At 52.0% G+C, this 19,804-nt stretch overlaps 5 protein-coding genes across 6 annotated transcripts; 3 read left to right on the forward strand and 2 right to left on the reverse strand.

Annotated features, from left to right (window-relative positions):
* Positions 1 to 1,135: 1,135 nt before the first annotated feature.
* HMPREF1120_01064 (DNA ligase (ATP)) lies at positions 1,136 to 3,790 on the forward strand (the record flags this gene model as incomplete). The annotated part of the gene is made up of 2 exons (XM_009155070.1): positions 1,136 to 1,234; positions 1,286 to 3,790. The coding sequence occupies 2 exons, from the start codon at positions 1,136 to 1,138 to the stop codon at positions 3,788 to 3,790; spliced, it is 2,604 nt and encodes an 867-aa protein (XP_009153318.1).
* Positions 3,791 to 4,052: 262 nt separating this feature from the next.
* HMPREF1120_01065 (uncharacterized protein) lies at positions 4,053 to 7,702 on the reverse strand. Its single transcript, XM_009155071.1, has one exon. It carries the CDS (start codon positions 7,572 to 7,574, stop codon positions 5,061 to 5,063), a length of 2,514 nt encoding a protein of 837 aa, XP_009153319.1. The 5' UTR covers positions 7,575 to 7,702; the 3' UTR covers positions 4,053 to 5,060.
* Positions 7,703 to 7,971: 269 nt separating this feature from the next.
* Positions 7,972 to 9,981, forward strand: HMPREF1120_01066 (26S proteasome regulatory subunit N1; the record flags this gene model as incomplete). The annotated part of the gene is made up of 1 exon (XM_009155072.1): positions 7,972 to 9,981. The coding sequence occupies one exon, from the start codon at positions 7,972 to 7,974 to the stop codon at positions 9,979 to 9,981; it is 2,010 nt and encodes a 669-aa protein (XP_009153320.1).
* A 1,797-nt stretch (positions 9,982 to 11,778) lies between these two features.
* Positions 11,779 to 19,550, reverse strand: HMPREF1120_01067. 2 transcript variants are annotated; one of them, XM_009155073.1, is made up of 5 exons: positions 19,391 to 19,550; positions 19,119 to 19,336; positions 18,696 to 19,060; positions 18,381 to 18,648; positions 11,779 to 18,329 (listed from the first exon to the last, which is right to left on the reverse strand). In XM_009155073.1, the coding sequence occupies exons 1-5, from the start codon at positions 19,469 to 19,471 to the stop codon at positions 15,638 to 15,640; spliced, it is 3,624 nt and encodes a 1,207-aa protein (XP_009153321.1). In that variant the 5' UTR covers positions 19,472 to 19,550; the 3' UTR covers positions 11,779 to 15,637. The 2 variants fall into 2 exon arrangements, with proteins under 2 accessions (XP_009153321.1, XP_009153322.1); XM_009155074.1 differs by having other exon boundaries at positions 19,115 to 19,336.
* Positions 12,139 to 14,320, forward strand: HMPREF1120_01068 (protein-tyrosine phosphatase; the record flags this gene model as incomplete). Its single annotated transcript, XM_009155075.1, has 3 exons — positions 12,139 to 13,903; positions 13,961 to 14,081; positions 14,137 to 14,320. 3 exons carry the CDS (start codon positions 12,139 to 12,141, stop codon positions 14,318 to 14,320), a joined length of 2,070 nt encoding a protein of 689 aa, XP_009153323.1.
* Positions 19,551 to 19,804: the final 254 nt, after the last annotated feature.

The raw sequence follows: 19,804 nt of genomic DNA on the forward strand, positions 1-19,804 counted from the left end.
GCCTAGTTGAGCAGAACCACTTTATATCAGTGCTAGTGGTTTAATTTCGGTATATGATTTTTAATCCAGCAGCACATGTTATAATTTATCTCTCATCTCAGCCAGTGTCACTGCAATTGTATGAGCCCACTGCAACCTGAACCACAATTGCTGCCTTTTCCCTTCCACTCGGAACGATATCGGCCTCCCACGTGGCTCGCTAGGCAACTAGTGTCCGTCATAGCCGTTCAAGTTGTTTTGTCATTATTATTACGGATATTTGGCTGCCTGCTTTTTTATCAGTGGCTGTCCTCTGCTGCGATTTGTCGCTCCCGCCCGTCGAGTCGAGTCGTTTCGTTTCCCTTGCGCGGACCGAAGTCTTGCCTTCTTTTTCCCGCCCCAAGAACAACTTCCCGGCCAATCAATTCCACTTACCGCCGGCCCCGAGCAGCCCGACTCAGACTTTCAGCAGCCCCAGTACCTAGGTACCTACCAGTCGTCGACGGCCTCTTGTACACCGGACACGACACGACTCGCTGATTGAGCCTACGATTCTCAAAGACCTGGTACTTGGACCTTGCACTGGCAGTCAGATAACTTGAACGCGAAGAACGCCCTGTCAGCCTTGGGTCTGCATTCTTCTTCGCCTCACACTCACTCACACTGTGTACTCGCGCGCCTTACACCGGTCGCCTTGTCCGTGCCTGACTTAGTAGTCATTGTCCGCCTCACATCTTCAACAATACAAAAAACGACACCACGGCTCGGGACCGAAGAAATTTGTGTCACTTGCGCCTTCATAAGCACCTTATCATCTGACCGCCCTTGACCACCAACCTTCAACTCTAACAGAGAGTCTTTGACCTAATCATTATCACTTTCTTTCAGACTTTTCGACTCACTTTCGCCCCCGTCGCCGACTTTGCACCTTTCTCTTCACCTTCACCAAACTCTACTGTTACGCGTCGTCTTCTGTCCAATATCGACTGCTAGTACAAGTGACAATGAACTTCACATCATAGCATCGCCTCAGTTGGTGGCGACTCAATTTCCTTCACCTCCTTCACCACGCCCATATCTATCCTATCTTCTGCGCCTCCCAATATCATTCTACTATCTGTTCTCCTGAACACGTCTGCCTACAATGTCGACAACCATGGCTGCAGTCCAGCGAATGACCCGGAAACTGTCTGAGGAACGGGCCGCTGTACTGGCCAAAGAAGCTGTTGAGCTGTCCCTTGCTGGTGACAAAGTGGTAAGTCCGATATTGAAACTCTCATCTTTCTGTACTCTAACATCTCGACAGCAAGCTTCTCGAAAGTTGAGAGAGGCAGCCGCTCTCGGCCATGACATTCCTGATGTTCAGGAGGCCTTTCTGGCCATCCACAACGACCAGCTCAATTCGCCGCTCCTAGACCTATGTCGGAGGTATGCTCTTTATCATGACAACCGCGCAGGAGAAGAAGCCGTCAACTACCTGCGAAGTCCGGAAGCCTCCAACGCCGACTCGGTCGCCTTGGAATGTCTTCGAATCATCCTTGACAGTCAGCCAGTCCCTAAAATGTCCAATGCACAGAATTTCATCATTGCCGAACTCGCCCGGCAAAGCCCTGCAGTGAGGCAATATATCGCCTCCGAGTTGGAACAATCAACCACCAAGTTTTTTGATAATGTCTACGACCGGGGTGATGACGCGGCTAACTGCCTTCGATCCGTCGTCCTGGATGATAAACTATGGCCCGCCGAGGAAGTGCGGCTCCGCGTGGAAGACGATTTGTTTCAGTTGTTTCTTGCCAAACTCATGGAAAGTGGCCATGATCATGATGGCAGAGCGCTTAAAGGCATCGCTCTTCTACTTATGGCCGATACTCATCGATTACAATCCTTCATCGATGAGGAGGCTTTCGAAGCTCTAATGAGTTCCCTGGATTTGAGACTGCCTGCTGATGTCCGTGGCCAAGCCACCCTTGTTCTCTCCAAATTCTTTGAAGTCGCCAACACTACGGGACAAGAATACTTATACAGGTATATCAAAACCCACGCCGAGCGCCAGAAAGGTGACGACCTCATTCTAGCCTTTTCGGCGGCCGCCAATTTGTTCCCCGTCATTCCCACCATGATGGCTCAGCTTTTCTTGACTGATGGATTTCTGGCCTCTATCATGCCACTTCTCGAAAAACAATCCGGCAGTTCCAAGGTGCACGACGCGTTTCTCATGCTGCTGAACGCTGCATGCATTGACGGGGCGTGCCGCACAGCGATTGCACAGTATTGCTCAAAGTGGTTGTCACACAAAGTCAGTAACGGGACGGGCAAACAACCATCAGTGGCAGCGACCGTGTTGGCCAAACTAAGGACGTCGGGGGTGAAGGCGGGAGATCAGAGAGCCAACAAGGCGGATGATGATGTTAGTGAGCTTGTCGATTTGTTTAAAAAGACTCTTGTTGTGGATGAAGAAGGCCGCAGCGTGTCTGACTCGATTGAAGGTCTTGCGTATACATCTTTGAAACCCGAGGTGAAAGAAGCGCTCGCCACCGACAAGAATTTTCTCAAATCTCTGCTCCACACTCTCGAAGCCAATATTGAATCCCCGGAGATCATTGTCGGTGGATTGAGCATCCTTTCGAATCTTACTCAATATGCGCCGGTCCTGTCGGAAGAACAGAAGAAAATGTCCCAGCTCAAAGCTTACGCCAACGCCACGAAACCTGCCGATCCCAGTCCTCTGGAGAACGACGATCACGTTCGAGCTCGATGTACCGCCGTGGTCGAAGCCGGCGCAGTGGCGACATTGACCAAGTTGAATAAAGGCAGATCTCCAGCCGCAGCTCAATTGACCGACCGGATCCTTCTGGCATTATCCAAAAATCCAAAGGACAGAGGCAAGATCGCGCAACAGGGAGCAGTCAAGCTATTGGTGTCTCATGCCCAGAAGAACCTTGAGTCGTCGGAAGTCGACAACAACAACAACACTGACGCCGCTCACGCGCTAGCCAGGGTATTGATATCCTTGAATCCAGCACATGTATTCGCACCCGGAACCACGCCGGACATGACAGAAGCAGTGCCCCCCTTGGTGGCATTACTGAAATCCTCCAAAAGTGAAGGACTAACTAACCAACCGCGCGACCTACTGCCCGTCTTTGAAAGTTTACTCGCCCTGACCAATCTCGCATCGGCGCCGGAACCCTATGCAGCCAACATGATCATCAAGTCTGCATGGGACGACATTGAAGATTTGTTGTTGGGAAACAACAACATGCTGCGCCGCGCCGCGTGCGAGCTCATCTGTAATTTGACCACCATAGCCGCTGGCGCCGAGAAGTTTGCAGATGGCTCGAAACGCGCCAGCACCCGTCTTCATATCCTGGTCGCGATGGCTGATGTCGATGATCTCCCTACGCGACGAGCGGCGGGCGGTGCCCTCGCCATGCTTACGGAGCAGTTTCCTTTGCCTGTGGGATCGGCTTTGTTGGATTTGGAGCGTGGGCCGGAGATTGTTCTGGAGTTGTGTCGAGACGAGGATGATCCGGGTGTCGTTCATCGAGGGCTGGTTATTGTCAGGAACTTGTTGTGTGCGCCTGATGATGAAGAGCATGCGGCGCAGCTTGTTCAAAGAGCCAAAGACGCGTTTATCAAGGCCGGTGCTGTGGAGAAGCTGAAGAGTTGTATGAGGAAGGTTCGGGATCCTGCTTTGCTTCAGATTGGGGTTGAGGCTCTGAAGGTCTTGGTTGATAATGGTCCTGGCACCGGCAGCGGCACTGGCAATGACGCGCTGTTGACGACGGCAACAACGGCGAAACAGCAGTGACACTGATAATACAGTGCCCACCGTATATGTCCACTTGCTCATGTATTGTCGCATTACTTTATGAGCGAAACCGCCCAGAACGAGGCGTAATGGGGGAAAAGGGCGGAGGGAGTCACTTGCATCTCTCGTTAAGGGTTCTAGCTGGGGGAGGTCGGTTTCCCCTTTTCCGGCGTCTGGGTTGGCTTGGTTGTTTCTGGTCAACCCCATCGGCGTTCAAATTGTGGTTTATGGAGTTATCCTACAGTTAGCATTAGACAAGCGATCGGCATGATTCGATATGATTGTAAACAATTTGGTTTCGCGTCCACTTCAGTTTTAAGTTTGGATATATATATCTAACGTATGTACTTGGGACACGTAGGTCATTGATTCTCTTGTCTTTATGTCTGTATTTGTACTTGGCTTTGGTATGTATATCTTTTCCGTTCTCGTGATATGATTCCCGGCGGCGAAGAAGGAATGGACCACATTCACATTCCATGGTCCCCGGACCGAGCCAGGGCCCATCCCGAGGACGGTTGATGAAGGGGAGTCGGAATAATTCTTGGTCCATCGAGGTCTTTGTAGCAGGAAGACAGCATGTGTACTGTGGCTGAGATTTCGATCGTGCAAGGGACCTCGATCGCGAGTTGCCTCGGAGTCCAACAGACCATATCCCCTGCGTAAAAGCCCCGGACCACGTCTGACTCTGCGGCTGGCTGGTCTGTTTTCCGGTCTAAGGTGCTGTGGTGTTGCAGGAAGGAAAATGTATACCGCACCATACTCAGACGAGGGGTCGTAGTTCTCCTTCGGTGGAGATGTAGCTGCGGGAGTGGCCCCTGAAGCTGAATGGATCATGATATGGCCTTGACCGCGGGATGTGAAGGCACGGCTTTTGGGACGGCTGGATACATAGGTACTTGAGCACCATTCCAGCGCTTGAGAAAGCTGCAGTCTGATCTGCCGTAGGGGTTGAATGAGTCTGTCCGTAACAGACGGTACGAAGGATCGCAATATCTGAGTCTGCATCCGCAATTACGTCTGCGCCTGTGTTTGCGAGTCACTCGGCCCACGACCCAAAAGCGAGACTGGGAAACTGCCCGAGATGATCCAAGGAGGCGAGAGAGCGGATCAGCACCTGCGTCGGCCTCAGTCCAGACTACAACTCCTCACATAACCTTCTGCAGGGCCAAATGTCTACCTCCGAGACAAACACACACACTAGATGTGCACATGCTCAGAAGATGCGGAGTGGTTTGATGACTCTCGAACAAGTGCCTAGCGATGTTCATCACCGCAAGTCAACTCGATGCCAACCCTTGACTCGCGGCGGGTAGAACGGCTCACGACATCCGTGCATTCGGATCTTGACGTCCATCTCCACGTCACTGGTGGAAGCCGCTTTGATTGATTTCATTCCAGCTTGTACTGACCGGGACACCAGTTCGTGGCTGGTATCAACGGGCGGTGCAGTCCCTGTTTCTTTCACGGATGAATCCGATACTGGCAGTCTAGAGGTTGCTCGAATCGCAGTTGAATCTGCAGACTCTGACGGCGTAACGGTAGTTGTTGCCGCGGCTCTTTTGGGTGCCACTTCAACCCCCTCCGCTCGTGGCTGCATTTTACGTTGAACCGCATTATCGAGCTGCTTTTGCTGCATGAATCGCCGGGCAATCTCCTTCAGCTCTGTTATTTCCGCGCGCAACTCGGCATGTTCTTTCGCATAGCCTTGGTTTTGGGCTTGTAATTGTTCCAGTGCAGTTCTGGACTCTTGCAGTGCCTCCTGCAACTCGCGAGTCGTTCTCTGCAGCTCTTGCTCTCTCGCCAGCCTTTCTTGTTCTTGCTGCTGAGAAGCGATTTGTTTCTGCTCGGCTATAGCTAACTGTCCCTTAAGGCTCGCGATGGCCGCCTCTTGAGTTGCAATCTTGCCTTGCAAACTGGCCAAGTCGCGAAGACTTGCCTCATTCGACTGGTGGTCAGCGCCTGGAGAAGGTTCTTCTTTGAGCCGTCGACGCACAGAATACCGTAGGTAATGTGTGGTTGCAGGCATGAGAACCAAGTCGCTGCTATCGTCGACTTGCGACGGTTTCTTGGTCTCAGCAGTGTGGCTAGGTGCTTCCTCCAGCAGAGGTCTGCATGCCTCTTGAAACCTCTTTGCCTTGTCTTCGGTGGACAGCGAGTCCGCGTCCTCCGGAATCGGCAGGGACTCCCATTCGAGCAAAATGCTGCGGGCTCGAGCGTGGAATGGTTTGTGGCTGTTGGCATTCTTGGAGACCGCCGGTGGCCTGATGCCTGCGTTGACAGCCGCGTCAAGAATCATGGTATACTCCGGAAGCTTGCGGCAACGCACACATAAATCAAGCATGCGGAATATCACCCGGGCGAGCGCATCCATGTTTTGAGTGGCAATAGACACCGCGTGTTGGACCGATCGCCTCAACCAGACTTTCCCAGCTGTCCAGTTGCTGTGAGAACTGTAGTAAGACAGAAAGCTTCGGAATAGATGATCCTTCCATAGCGTGCTGTAGTCTGCCTCTTGAAGTAATGTCAACCAGCCTTCGGCTCGTTCGGGCTGCTCACATCTCAAAGCTGCATAAATCAACACTTGTAACGTCCCTGGGTGTAGTGATACTGGAACAGGCAGGTCAAGACCATTGGCGTACACCTTTTCCCATTTCGTCTCCAGATTCAGTTGATTGTCCGATCTTGCAATGATCTGCAAAATATGGTTCAATGAACGGGAGTCACACGCCTTGCCGATCTGAAAGATGATGTGAAAGATTGCATCATCGGTCAAAGGCAGTGTGCTGTTCTTCAGAGCGGCAGTGACATGGTAAGCCAGACTGTAGCTCCCAACCTTTGAAAGACTTCGGATAAGCCCCGTGTAAGCCCAGACACAGGGGATTTCGTCCGACTGCATGAGTACCTTTCCAAACCCCTCAATCAGGCCAGTCAATGGTATCTTGCCTTCATCGAAACTGTGCGTCAGCTTTCTTATATCTCTTGTCAATGCCCCTTTCTTAGCTTGTGCTTCAAGCTGTGGCGCAACCATGATCAAATCGTCCCACTTCTTGAGGGGCCGGATCTCTTTGCGAGTCATTTTCAACAAATCCACCAGCTGGTTAGTGTCCTGAGGAAACTGCAGGTCTGCTCGGTCTATATCATCGTCGCCGGGAAACATTTCGAAGAAAGGGCTTGGTCCGATCCGGAGGTGAAGGAGCATCTTGATAGCTAGCATGATTGCATTTAGTCGATGATACCTGTGGAAATTTGCCATGTCTTGAGGTGAGTAGACAGCATGTTCGCGAGAGTTTGTTTCGCGTAGTGTGCTGTCAGGGCTGGCCACATCTTTGGAGAGTCCTTGGAGACTTGAAAGGTCGCGTCCTCGGTCCTCCCACATAGGCATGTCAATGTCATATTCAGACTCTTCCTGCCGCTCTTGTGCATGTACTGCGGTGGCATAGCCTCTCCGTTGCTGGGAGATGACATTTCGGATCGATCGCAGCTGGATCGACTTCCAAGTTTGGGCTTCCCGTTGCTTGAGCTGGTCTATCTCTTCATTGATGGTTGCCAGCTTTTCATCCCACTCTTTTCGCTGCTGTGCCTTCCAACTCGTGTCCACAATGAGGCACGCCGCGAGAACAGGCGCCAACAAGACTGTGAAGGCATCGTTGAACGTCGGTCGTCGTCTCAAAGGTGCAGTGGTGCTTTTCCGAACGAGCCCGCACGTTATAGCATCGGTCGACGAGATAGAGAGCGAGCCACTCAATCTAGGTCGAGGGATTTGGGACCATAGTGCTCGCATTTCCTCGAGCAACCCTTCGCCCCACGATCGACCATGGACTTGACAAAGGCGACAAAATGTGGGAGTGAAATGTATCTGGTGATGATTGAGCCAACTTCAATTGGATGTGCATTATTGGGAGCTTCGAGCTGTCACGTGAGCCAACGTCAGGCAAGGGTGCAAAGTACAACAGTGGTATGCGCATCTGTCTGACAAGGTGCATCTGCAGGCAGAGCATCTGCGCAGCTCCCCTTCAACCTCCAGTCAGACGAAATGAATTGCACTCAGTAGTAGGCGGTTGATCTCGCCCCCAAGGACCAATCGACGGAGGTGCGCGCGACGTTTGTAACATATTTGCAACTGCATCACTTGCCTCAAGACAAATGTGAACGTTGTGGACGTTCGACAAGTATTATGAATGGCAGCCAGGAGCCGGCTCCTCCCTGAGGTTCGGGACCATGACAAGAAGGATGGCTTCACACCCCGGCGGTCGAAGTCGCTGCCCTTTCTCGGTCGACTGAAGCACATTCGTCGTAGGCGCGTTATCCTCGCTCTGCTGGCAGCATGGCTGCTGTACCTCTTTTTCAAGAACATGCCCACCGACGTCCCTCCTACTTCTCAGCGTTATGACCGCCGTTATGGACGATTGTCCCCCGGATTACCTGGGCAGCATGGATGGGGATCCGAAGAGCGGCATCAGGATGAGGTTGGCCCGATTCCAAACTACGAAGGTCCTATCAAGTTCTACGGACTATCCAAAACGCTGCGTGGTCGGTTTTATGCTTTCGATCATAAAGGACATGTTTTGTTTGCGGTTTCAAGACTGGAAAGCATCCCACACATCCTGCCTCTTGCGTGTTCAATGTCGCAGAACAATCACACCCATGTCCACCTTGCATTCATGGGACGATTTTCTGCCGACTGGGAGGAGATTCGGAGCCTCAATGGAATCTCTGATGCTGATTGCGATATAAATCTGCATGATGCTCGACCCGATTTCTCAGCTCAGTCTTCGGAGAAGAGGTTGGGCGTCGGGGCTGGTGCAAGTCTGGGACATATTCATGGTACCCTACAACTGCAGGCAGTTTTGACTGGAGGCGGCGAGTATGAGGATAAATGGCTCTTGGAAGCGCTGAAGGATAAAACGACCTCGCTGGGTATATCACACATCGCTCTTCCACCTGGCGGGCCAGGAGGTCTTTCCTGGATCTCATCACTGGATCCCATGTCACTGAAGCACTTCAATCAGGTGCACGTCGACATTGTGATACAAGCAAGGCCAGAGTCTTCAGCGTCCTTGATCAGACTCCTCCGTTCGATCAAGGATGCGGACTATACAGGGTTCGCCTCGCCACGGATCACCGTGGAACTCCCTGCCAATCCCGATCCGTTTCTGGTCCACTATCTGTCCAAATTCCAGTGGCCGGCACATGCAGTGGGCAGCGAGTCCCGGGTTGTGATACGGCGCAGGGTTGATGCCAGTTTCCTTTCGCCTGAACAGGCAGCTCTGCGGACCGTTGAGTCGTTTTACCCATTATCGGCCGATGAAGCTCATGTTTTGCTGCTCTCGCCTAAGGTTGAACTATCTCCTGGTTACTTCCAGTTTTTGATGCATTCCATCCTCGAGTACAGGTACGCACCAAAACACGTGAAACTGAGGGAGCATTTAGTTGGTGTGTCACTAGACTTGCCTGCTTATGCTCCTGACCTGCAGACCAAAGCGCCATTTGATCCTGAAGCCGTCGTCGAACCGCTGGTCCTTTGGCAAGCACCCTCGTCCAACGCAGCACTGTATTTTGGCGACCGATGGGTAGAGCTTCATACTTTCTTGTCTCGTCGCATCCATAACGATCCGGGATTCAGGAAGAGGGCCAAGTCGACACCAGTGCTCTCCCACGAATATCCATCATGGCTTCAGAGTGTCCTAGAAATGATGCAGACCCGGGGCTACTACATGATGTATCCTGCATTTGCCCTCAGGGAAAACTCGTCACCGGCGACAGCTCATCAAGAACTGCATCAAACGCCAGAAGAATATATGAAGGAAGACGAGGAAAAACAACAGTCTTCGAACCAGCAATTGCCAACCGACCGTCTGACGGATGACAACCCACTTACCGCTGCCGATGAGATTGACAGACTGATGCAACGAGAAAGGCGAGTATTTCCCGATTCTATTGTGGATGCGTTACTGGGCGCCATGACCGCCCATCAACGCAAAGGCGGCGTTGCAGATGAGTCCAACATACCGTTGATATTGTTTAGCGGGAACCGGGTGGATTGGGCCGACTCCAAGACAACCGCCTGGAGGTTTGCAGAAGACTTTGCGGAGTCTGTGGGCGGCTGTGCCCGTTATGATCCCACCAGTAAGCAGAACAACAACGTGGAATCGTTGTTCTGCACGGCGCCCAACGAGGAAGGAGGCTGAGACGAACACCCCAGGTTGATGGGAGATATCGGCTCGCTTCCCTGTGAGAGTTCCAAATGTATTTATTAGGTATTATTGATATAGTGGAAAGTATGCCCAGCGGGGTAGCCGACGCGAGGAATCAGCAAGGCGCTCTAGCATTGCACTTTGCTTTTGGATTCATTGTCTGAAGTGAAATACACGGGAGCGATGGAGAACTGCAGAAATGGCATGCATTGTCTGACAGGCCTCTCACTGTCAATATGCCACTTAGTGGAGGGCGCGCAGTCGGAATCCACATGAGACAGGTTCTGGGCTCCTGATGATCTTGGGCGACTGCAGATCAGTATCGGAAAGCGGCACATTGGTGGAGGGCTGGGCGATCAGTGAGAGATCGAGATCACCAGCAAAGTCTTCCCGTGTCTGTCTCAAAGGCTGATCAGGGCTCAGCAGGCATCTTATACCGGTGCGCTTCTGAGTGAGTACCTTAAAGTCCGTTCAGGTTGTCTTCAGGAGTGGTAGCGAAGGCTCTGGGGCATCTCCCGCTGCTGCCGTCAAGCTCAAGTTGTTCATTTGCAGGAGTGGTAGGTACCTGGTAGTTGGCGGGCACTACTCTCCCCAGGTACTGTAAAGTTGCCCCTCCAGACGCTGCTGGGACCCGAAATGACAGGGTCAACACGTGTGGTAGACTTGAAACAGCGCAACATCTCCAGTTGCGATCTCTCGGAACCTTTGATAGCAAGCAGCTCGACTGCCATAGAGTAATAGCAGGGCGATCACCATTTCATGCGATGCGAGTCCAACTTGAAGCCTGCCGTAAAGTCAAGGCGTCCACACCTCATCTCGCTCCAATTGCTCTGGTCCATGACGGATCAGCCACTGCACGACGGGCGGCCGATTGTTGTCAGTCTTGCATGCTGCACATTATTATTGCGGGATGCGGGCTGCAGTGGCAGTGGCAGTAGTACTACCTAGGTATGTAGTAGCAGAGTCTGTCAGTCAAAGGTGGGTAGTTGTCAGTGATGCCCCTCCATCCTGCACCCTTCACCCTCCCTCCCTCGTTGCCAGCACTCAGCCTCCAGCCTGTTCACTCTGCTCACACCTCTACCAGGAGGTACACATTCTCCTCGACACCTTCTGCTCCTCGTCATTCCAGTCTATACAGAGGCAGTATGTACCACTCACGCCATCTAACCTCACCCTCCTCGGGCTCTCTCCTCTGTATCCACATCCGAAGGCGCCGTCGATACACTTTGACGAGCTTCCTCCTCCCCGGCCATCATTTGGTGCTAATGCACCCAATTGACATCCCCGGCCTGTAGCGACCGGGGCCATCGCCTATCAGTCTCTCCACTCTCTCCAGCTCCATCACTTCCATCATGCACACCTGCTCGAACTTTGTGCCACACGAACCGTCTCTGCGGCGATTCACATCAACCGCCTTGGCCCCCGGCTCTGGCCCTGGCTTCCTCTGGTCCCCAGAATGATGGCCTACTACTACCTAGGTAGGGAGCCCTTTGCTCGGGCCTTCTGCTGGCTGAGGCTTTTGGTTTCTGGTCCTTCGAACAAGCGGCTGCCCCACCATCCCTCCCGAGTCTCATCAGTGGACCAGCACCCGCCCACTCCTCTTCTCCAGACGTCAGGTCGAGTTGTTGTGTCGCTGTTACTGGCAGTGCTGGCCACCATCGCAAGCGACCACGGACCCTACACTACATTTCCATCAGATACCACTCCTCCTCCAGATTAGCTCGGTTCGCATTGCGGCACACGCTTCAAATGCCTTATCCCAACCTCCATTGATCGAGCCTTCCCCTCCCAGTCTACTACCGTTCAATTGCTCGTGACCACCGACAAACAGCAGCGGCAGGACTTCTTGCGCGAAGCCATACTTTGTGAATTGTCCCAAATATTTTCTATACCGTGGCGGTTCAAGACATTTTGTGCACATTCCGGAGGCTACAATTCCATCCTGAGTCTTTCTTTGTTTGCGACGACCCCTCACCTCGTCCATTGACACGCTCGAGGCTCGCCTCTCGTTGTTCAAAGAGGACTCCTTCCCGTACGCCGACGGCTGAGCACGTCTGGCTAGGACTCCTCTCGACCCAGGATGAGCCGCTGAGACATAGTGGTGATAGTGGATAAACAATTACTCCTTGTCCATACTGATACCGCAGAAGGATGGCCACTGTTGTCCTTCAGCAACAAACCCCCGTTCGACAGTCGACCCCTCCACCTCTCGGCCCTTCTGTTACATTGAATCAACCTCGCTCTTCCTCCCAAGTGCCTAACAAACACTTGCCATACTGTCCTCCTGGACCAGTTCCCGCCCAGTCGCAAATCACTCCGCCCAATTCGCCTCCACTGAGACAGGTTGCGTCGAAACCGACCACTCTCCTCCATCCTCCCCACAACTATCCAAAGCTATGCAATTCTCCGCCCATCTACGGCATCAATGCCAAAGGACTGGCAGAAGCGCTTGAACACTATTCTTCACAGCCCCTTCCAAACCCATCTTCGGTGTTCCCGTGGCTCCATGGGCTGCATCCGGAAAATCACATCCAGCTGGCCTTTTTCGTGGCAAGAAAGAGATCGTTGCGAAAGATCCCAAAATGCTTGCGAGGTATAACCATTATAAAAGCTGGTGGAGACCTGACGCGGTCGCGGATCAAGGGCGCCGTTGCGCCCGATGAGATTCTCAATCTGTCCGACGGTAATGGTCACGGCTTTTTGGATTGTGACCCGCGAGAGGGCTTCTCCGTCCGCAACTTCCACATTCAGGCGGCCAAGATGGCTTTGGTGTCCGACATCGTCATCTACGGCGACGAGGACACAGATGGTCGTATTATCAAGTCTGTTGCTGAGCGAACCGCGTCTGTGCAAAAGAGATGGCGGAAAGAATTGGAGAATATGGGACAGTCCGCCGAGACTTACCATACCTTCGTGCTCACACAACCTTTTGAAGACGTGGAACAAGCCCATCCAGAGTTAGTGGCCATCGACTCTCGGGGCAAGTACACCGACTCTACCCTGGACTTTGTGCAACAAGAAAGACGAGAGATGTCTGCCATGTCCAAGGCTTCCGAGATCTCTCCAGGTGTGTTCCAAGGACCGACGCCTGGCCCATATACCGAACCACCATCAACCATAGATGATCCGACCTATGACCTTTACATCGAGGCCAGTGATCACGCATCCATGCCAGACGACAAAGCCTTGGCTGCAAAACTGAAGCAACTCGAAACTCGTGACGACGATGATCCTGTCCATCTCGCGTTTCCGAGCTCCGGCAGTATCATGCCGGCCGCTTGGTCCCAAGCTGAGGTGACGGGAATTCTGCGCATGTGTCGATGGCTGTACAAGTTGATCCATACCAAAGAGCCAGTTGATGACGCCAAGCACAAGGATGGGGACATTCAGATGACCGAATTGACGCCCCGTCCCCGTCGCGTCTTACTGCATTGTGCAGACGGATATACTGAGACCTCCATGTTGGCGGTGGCGTACTTTATGTATGTCGAAGGCGTTCCGGTTCATGAGGCTTGGATCCGGCTGCATTGTGAAAAGAAGCGTAACTTCTTCGCCTATCCTTCCGACGTAGCTCTGTTAAGCACCATCCAAGAACGGCTGTTGCGGGAAAGCCCAAAGTTTGTTGATGCAAAACCTCCTCCAATCACGGCGCCGGCTTGGTTGACCAAGTTTGATGGCAGCCTCCCCAGTCGCATCCTGCCGTATATGTATTTGGGAAATCTCAACCATGCAAACAACCCGGAAATGCTTCGATTGTTGGGGATTCGGCGCATTCTTAGTGTTGGGGAGCCGGTGTCCTGGTCAGAGGCCGAAATGCAAGCCTGGGGTCGAGAAAATTTGTTTATGGTGGATCGCGTGCAGGACAATGGTATTGATGAACTTACACTTGAAATGGAGAGGTGTTTGGAGTTTATCGGTAAGTCAAGAATCGGTCACTGCGAAACATTTTGCAGAACACTTACATGTCGTCCAGAAAGAGGTCGTTCCGATGGTACCGCGACCCTGGTGCACTGTCGGGTGGGAGTCAGTAGATCTGCCACCATTTGTATTGCAGAGGTCATGGCTCGCTTAGGATTGAGCTTTCCAAGAGCATAGTAAGTGTTCCGCTTATAAAGGAAGAAAGCCCATCGACTAAGTCAATGATTGAAGCTGCTTCGTGCGCGCCCGTCGTCTCAATGTCATCATCCAACCACATCTGAAGTTTGTGTATGAACTGATGAAGTGGGATGAACAACAGCAAGAGAAGCGGGGTGAACCAGTGAAGAGAGAGCTCGACTGGGCTACAGTGGCCCGAGAGATCGCGGCGATGAACAGACCCTATGCCAGGAATTGAATGGAACCCGGGGCCCAAAGCGTTCGGCTCAATGGGCCTGGATCAGTTTGGCTTGACCTGGCATTGGAGTCAGGCAGCCGTCAAGGCACGCACTGCAGTGCCGAACTTGACGGGCATTGCCGTTGCAGATGATGTTTTCATGATGAGCGAGCACTTTTGTTGATGTTTGATGTTTCTGTTTGATTTTGAAGCCCGTTGATGACATGGATCGTGTATGAGGTTTTTGAAATATGATGTTATGATGAATATTGGGGGCCAAGGAACAAAGGATCTGAACCGGGAAAGAAATCAGGGCAATGGGCAGCGAGCGGTAATCCTTCTTTTGCCGATTTGTGGTTTTTCTTCGAGCCTTGTGCCAGTATGCCGAGCAGCTTTATCCTCGAGCTTTTTCTCAAAGATATTGGGTTATCCTCTTGAAGAGATGGGAATTGGAGATTTGGTGGTGGGTGATGGGATAAAAAATGACACATGGTTTACCACCGCGTATGTCCTGTTCAAATTGTGTCTGGGAAGGTCCTGATTGTCCGGAGCATATACTGCGGGCTGCCAGTGTATTACTGTAGACTGTAGAGCAGTAGAAGGCGATACTCGCAGGCAGCAGCCACAGTACCGTGAGGCGGGATTGGATGTCATTAATTTGAATGTAAGGTAGGTCAGGTACTCTTCAGGTCATGGGAGTACTGCGTAGTATGTACTGGTTGGTGCCTACACCGTGACAGGATGTTATAATCGTGGTGATGTTCAATGAAAAAGGATACAAAAAAATAGCACCAAGCATCACAGTGGCACCACTGCCCGCCCACAGAAAGAATCCACCACTGTGTAGTTTGCCTGTCTGACTCGCTTGACTGCGTTCTATGATCCTTACCAGGTAGGTACCGAAACTAGGGACCTAGGTAGGTGGGTAGTTCCCTCTGTTTAGTAGGAGTAGGTAGGAAGAAGAGTACGAGTCGGTTTAGGTTGGGCACAGTAGTCAGAACTTTTGGAGTACCCGTAAGTCATTTGAGTTTGGCTACCTAGGTAAGGTAGTAGTAAAGAAATAAAGTCTTTCCGAATCTCATTTTATCCAATAATACTTCAAGGTTACGTTTCCATTTACTCAAAAGCATCTACTACTAGGACCTTGAACGGGCACTTAGGTACTAGTAGGTGAAGTAGATATCTAAGGTACTGTAGCTGCTATATACCGGTGGCAGCATCATGGCCCATCGTGCCGAATATCCAAAAACAAATCTTTATTTCTACTCTTGACTTTCCAAGATCTGCCCAACACCGAAGCCAAGTCTTTGATTCTTTGCAATGAAGGACAAGAGAAGATTACAAGTTTTCCGCCCGCTCTCTCAATTCATCGGCCAAGCGCTCAAGATAGGCTTTTGTGATGGCCTTTGGAATGTCGACGTCGACATCAATCTCGACATCTTTACCAGTGGTCGTTTCTGGGTCAGTAGTAGTATCGGTGTTGAACTGAGCGTTTGTGTTTGCATTTGCATTCGGCTGGGAAGTAGGATGAGGAGCAGAAGCCAAGAACCGCCTGACGATCCTGTCAATATCACGCCGACCGTCTTCGTAGGCAGCTAGGTCGCGGTTGCCGTAGACGTCGCGGCCGGCGGCGTAGCGGGTGGCTGGAAGGGAGCGGAAAAAGATGTTGAGTGAGATGTTGATAGAACCGGTTTCGGGACTGGAACTGGGGCTGGAGTTGAGTTCGGCCCTGTGGTCGCCACCGTCACTGTTGGTATTATTATTATTATTATCGTTGGTGCTGTTAGTGTTGTTACAGTTCGCAGATCGGTGGTCGTGATGTTGGTCACTGCTGCCAACTTGATGTGCTGCACGAGGCATGATGGGAGTGGCTGCATGTGCCCACAGCGGTGGGATGTATAACGCTTCCCCAGGCCGGAGAATGGCAATGTGAGGATGTGTGTTTGGTATGGGTTTGAGGGTATCTGTTGCTCCATGCTCATGTTCATTTTCGTGTTCATGTGGGTACGCGTGTTTCTGTTGTTCTTCTGCCCCCGATGGCTGAGATTGTGATTGTGAGTTTGAATTTCTGCCCTCATCGCCACCGATATTGCTGTTGTTGTCATCAGTTGCTGTTGCGGTCTCCTTGACAGACTTGTATGGTTCGAAAATATCAATGGTAGATGTCGTCGAGCCCGGCGGAAAAGATAGATGTTTCAGGTCTTCTGGAGGAAAGAGGACGAGTTTCCGCGTACCTCGAATCTGAAACAACACGTTGGCCATGACGTCGTAGTGTAGCCACATATTGACGTTGGAGCTGATGCGCAGGGGGCTGCTGTGCTGGGTTTGCTTGATGAAACTCTTGAGCGGGGTAGGAAGAGCAAAGTCCTTGGCCAACTCGGGCCAGTCTTTCCAAAAATCTGCCGGCAGCTGTGTCGGGTTGGTGCTGGAGATGGAGCGCAGATACATGTGTGAGTCTGGATCGGTGGTGATGGCGGTGATGAAGTCGTGAAAGCCGAGGGTCTTGTAGGCAAAGTCCTTGCGCTGGAAGTTCATAGTCCGGCCAGGTGCTGAGTGTATGACGATCGATTTCGAAGAGGGGACCTTCGACAAGAGATATGACGGCGTCCATAGCGATATGCAAGGTCCCAGGTCGAGAGATGTCAACAGTTTCGGTATACCCTCGCGGCGGATGTGTGCAAAATCCTGCTCGCTGGAGACTTTCGTCCGTTCCACCATGACCGGCGGGTGCAATATGGCCTGTCCATCCTTAGACGTACTATTGCCGAAGGCCGGCGGAGAGGATGAATCTGGATTGCCAGGCGGACTGGGCTTCACAAGTGCCCAGTGTGAACTCACACCCGCTTCACGGTCGTATAATAGCCAACAGCCGGGATTCCAATAAGCGCCAAAGCTGAAGCATGTAGCTCCTCCGCCGACGAGGAGAGTGGTCTCGTAACTCGTGCGGTGTGTGGCATGCCCAACCAGAAAAGGTCGAGGAACGTCAGGTTGGAGTTTTGGAAGAACACACGCAACACGCAGTTCCATTTCCTTCTCCAACACGCCGAACGCGGAGAAACTGCCGAGAATAGACAGAATCTCGTAGTCCTTGGGAATGCAGCCGTGCTTGGCCACTCCGCCGATGACGAGCAACTCATTCCTAATCACACTGTATGAGGCCCCAAGCCGAGCCAACCAGGGAAAAATACCGGCTGACGCATCCAGAGCCGTGGAGGCCTTGAACCTGATACCCGCAACGACGTTGTCTCGGATGATCAACCTCCACCTCCAGAGCCCCTGGCAGATCACTCCATCTTGCCGCATGCCGCCGAAGAGCAGACCGTGGTTGAAGCCGAGTCTGACGAAGCTGGCGCCGAATCGTGGCATTGGATCTCCAAGCAGTGACCGGAGTTTCTGCCACCCGTTCTTGGGATCCCATAGAAGACAGTCCAGCGCAACCTTGGTTGCTGATGTCTTGCCTCCAAAGACCACAACACCATACTGGTTATCTGGCAGAACGACCCCGGCGGCGCGGTGTCGAAACCGTGGTTCAGGGAGGTCCTGGATTCTTTCCCACTTGGAGCCTGTCTGTAGCCAGCAGTCTTTCAGTGGTGCAGAAGGTGAGCCTCTTCCACCTACCAGGACATTCTGTCCATTGTCGAGAGACGTGACCGTATGACAACATCGGGCTCCAATCTCCTGTGGTGGGAGTACGGGGAAAGGCATATTAGACTCGGCAGATGCGTATACAGACGTGGTGGACAGTCGACCTTGCGGTCCTATGCCTCCATGAACGCCAATCGCGTCCTGACCTGGGATTGAAAATGCCGATGCGTGGTGGGTTCTTCCTTCCTTATCCGGATTTCGTGAGAATTTGTATGCAAACCATTGCGTCTGTCCAGTGTAAGGAGACACGGTTCTCGTAGAAAGATCAGAAGTGAAGCTGTCCACGGAGGCTCTCCTAGACCTGGGCTCTTCCGGTATCAATGGGTCTGGCCCCGTTTGAGCCACTATAAGACAGTAATGTGAAGCGAACAGGGCAAATTCCTCCCTAATGTAAGGTTTAGCGCGAGGTCGAGACAGTAAACATAGGCGGGCTCACCATTCGTCAAAGGGCTCTACCTCGTCCAAAGACATCCTTTGGGACGGAGATAAAAATCTTGGATCGGCCCAGAGCTCCCACAGACTCTGTATCTCAACAAGCGGGAATCCTGCATCCTGGAACCGCAATGTCTGAGTATGATTGTCTGGGTATTTGAGCACGGATCGAAGAGGGGTGCCGAGCTTGGCAAAGTGTTTCAACATGGCTGCCGTGAACGGATTGTCCGGTCGATCTGGAGATTGCTGCTCCAGCAAGCAGAAGGTCACGTCTATATCCATAAGTACATTTACATGCAGTAGAGGTCGACAAGCATACCGGACGATAAAGTGGTGGTCCAAGCAATGAGTGCATCCGAATCTTCAGGCGCCATGTAAGTGATGCTGACCTCTGCAATGCAGAGCACGAGACAATCCTCAATGTCAACAACAGCGTTGACCAGTCGCTTGAGGCGTCGCAGATTCCGGAGATCACACCCAAGCGCAGTGTATTCTTCACTGTCGAGAATGACGCCTTTCTCCGAGGGTGATTCTGTCGAAAGAGTAAGAAGTTCCTTCATCTTGGGCGTGTTTAAGATGATTTCTCGCTTGGTGAGCATGAGTTCTTCGAAGTCGATATCAATGAACTTTGTGTGTTCGCAAAGTTCTTTGTCTTGGGCCATCCATTGGAAGGGAATAGGGTCACTGATTGTGTAAGCAGAGTCTGCCAGGTGCTGGACAACAAATCGACATCCTTACTCACTAGCCACAGCCCAGATTGATTATGACTTTCTTCTGGTCAGAGGGTTTCTCTAAGAACTGTCTGACCACCCAGTCAATGGCTCTCATTCGAAGCCAATACCCACGATTAATGGTCGGGGCTCGTCTTTGGGGCTTCTTGACGAAATAGCGATAGAAATGGGGCTGGGGCAGATACAGCCTCTCGACACTCCTCTTTGATACAATACTGCTGCTGTTGGTCTGCGATGACATGTGAGCGATGGGAAGTCATTCTAGAAATTCTTTGTGACCTACGCCCATAATTAGGCCAGCATTCTTTTCCAAAGCCATTTCGTCCTCAGGGCCTACGCCCTGCGACGGCGTTGGAGATGTCATATTGGTTACATGCGAGGAAGATACTTTGAATGTCGCTTGTACGACAAAAAATCAACGCAAGATATGGTTCTGATTGAGCACGATGAGTCAGAGTCAGTGCACATGCACAAGGCTTTCCCGATGGAAAAGTTCCCCACGACGGCGGTCACGAGGCCGGTGGAGGCCAATTACATAAGCTGGAACTTGGCATTCACTGATGCTGTCAGTCCCTGATTGGCTGCCTTGGACGACGCCTCTACCTCTCTTTACTTCTAGAACCTGTTGCTTACGTTCTTACTACCTCCAAAGACTTCCGGTTCGTGTAACTAATCCTGCTTCTTTCAAATACCTTCT

Source organism: Exophiala dermatitidis (genome assembly GCF_000230625.1).
Source record: "Exophiala dermatitidis NIH/UT8656 unplaced genomic scaffold supercont1.1, whole genome shotgun sequence".
Lineage (NCBI taxonomy): Eukaryota > Fungi > Ascomycota > Eurotiomycetes > Chaetothyriales > Herpotrichiellaceae > Exophiala > Exophiala dermatitidis.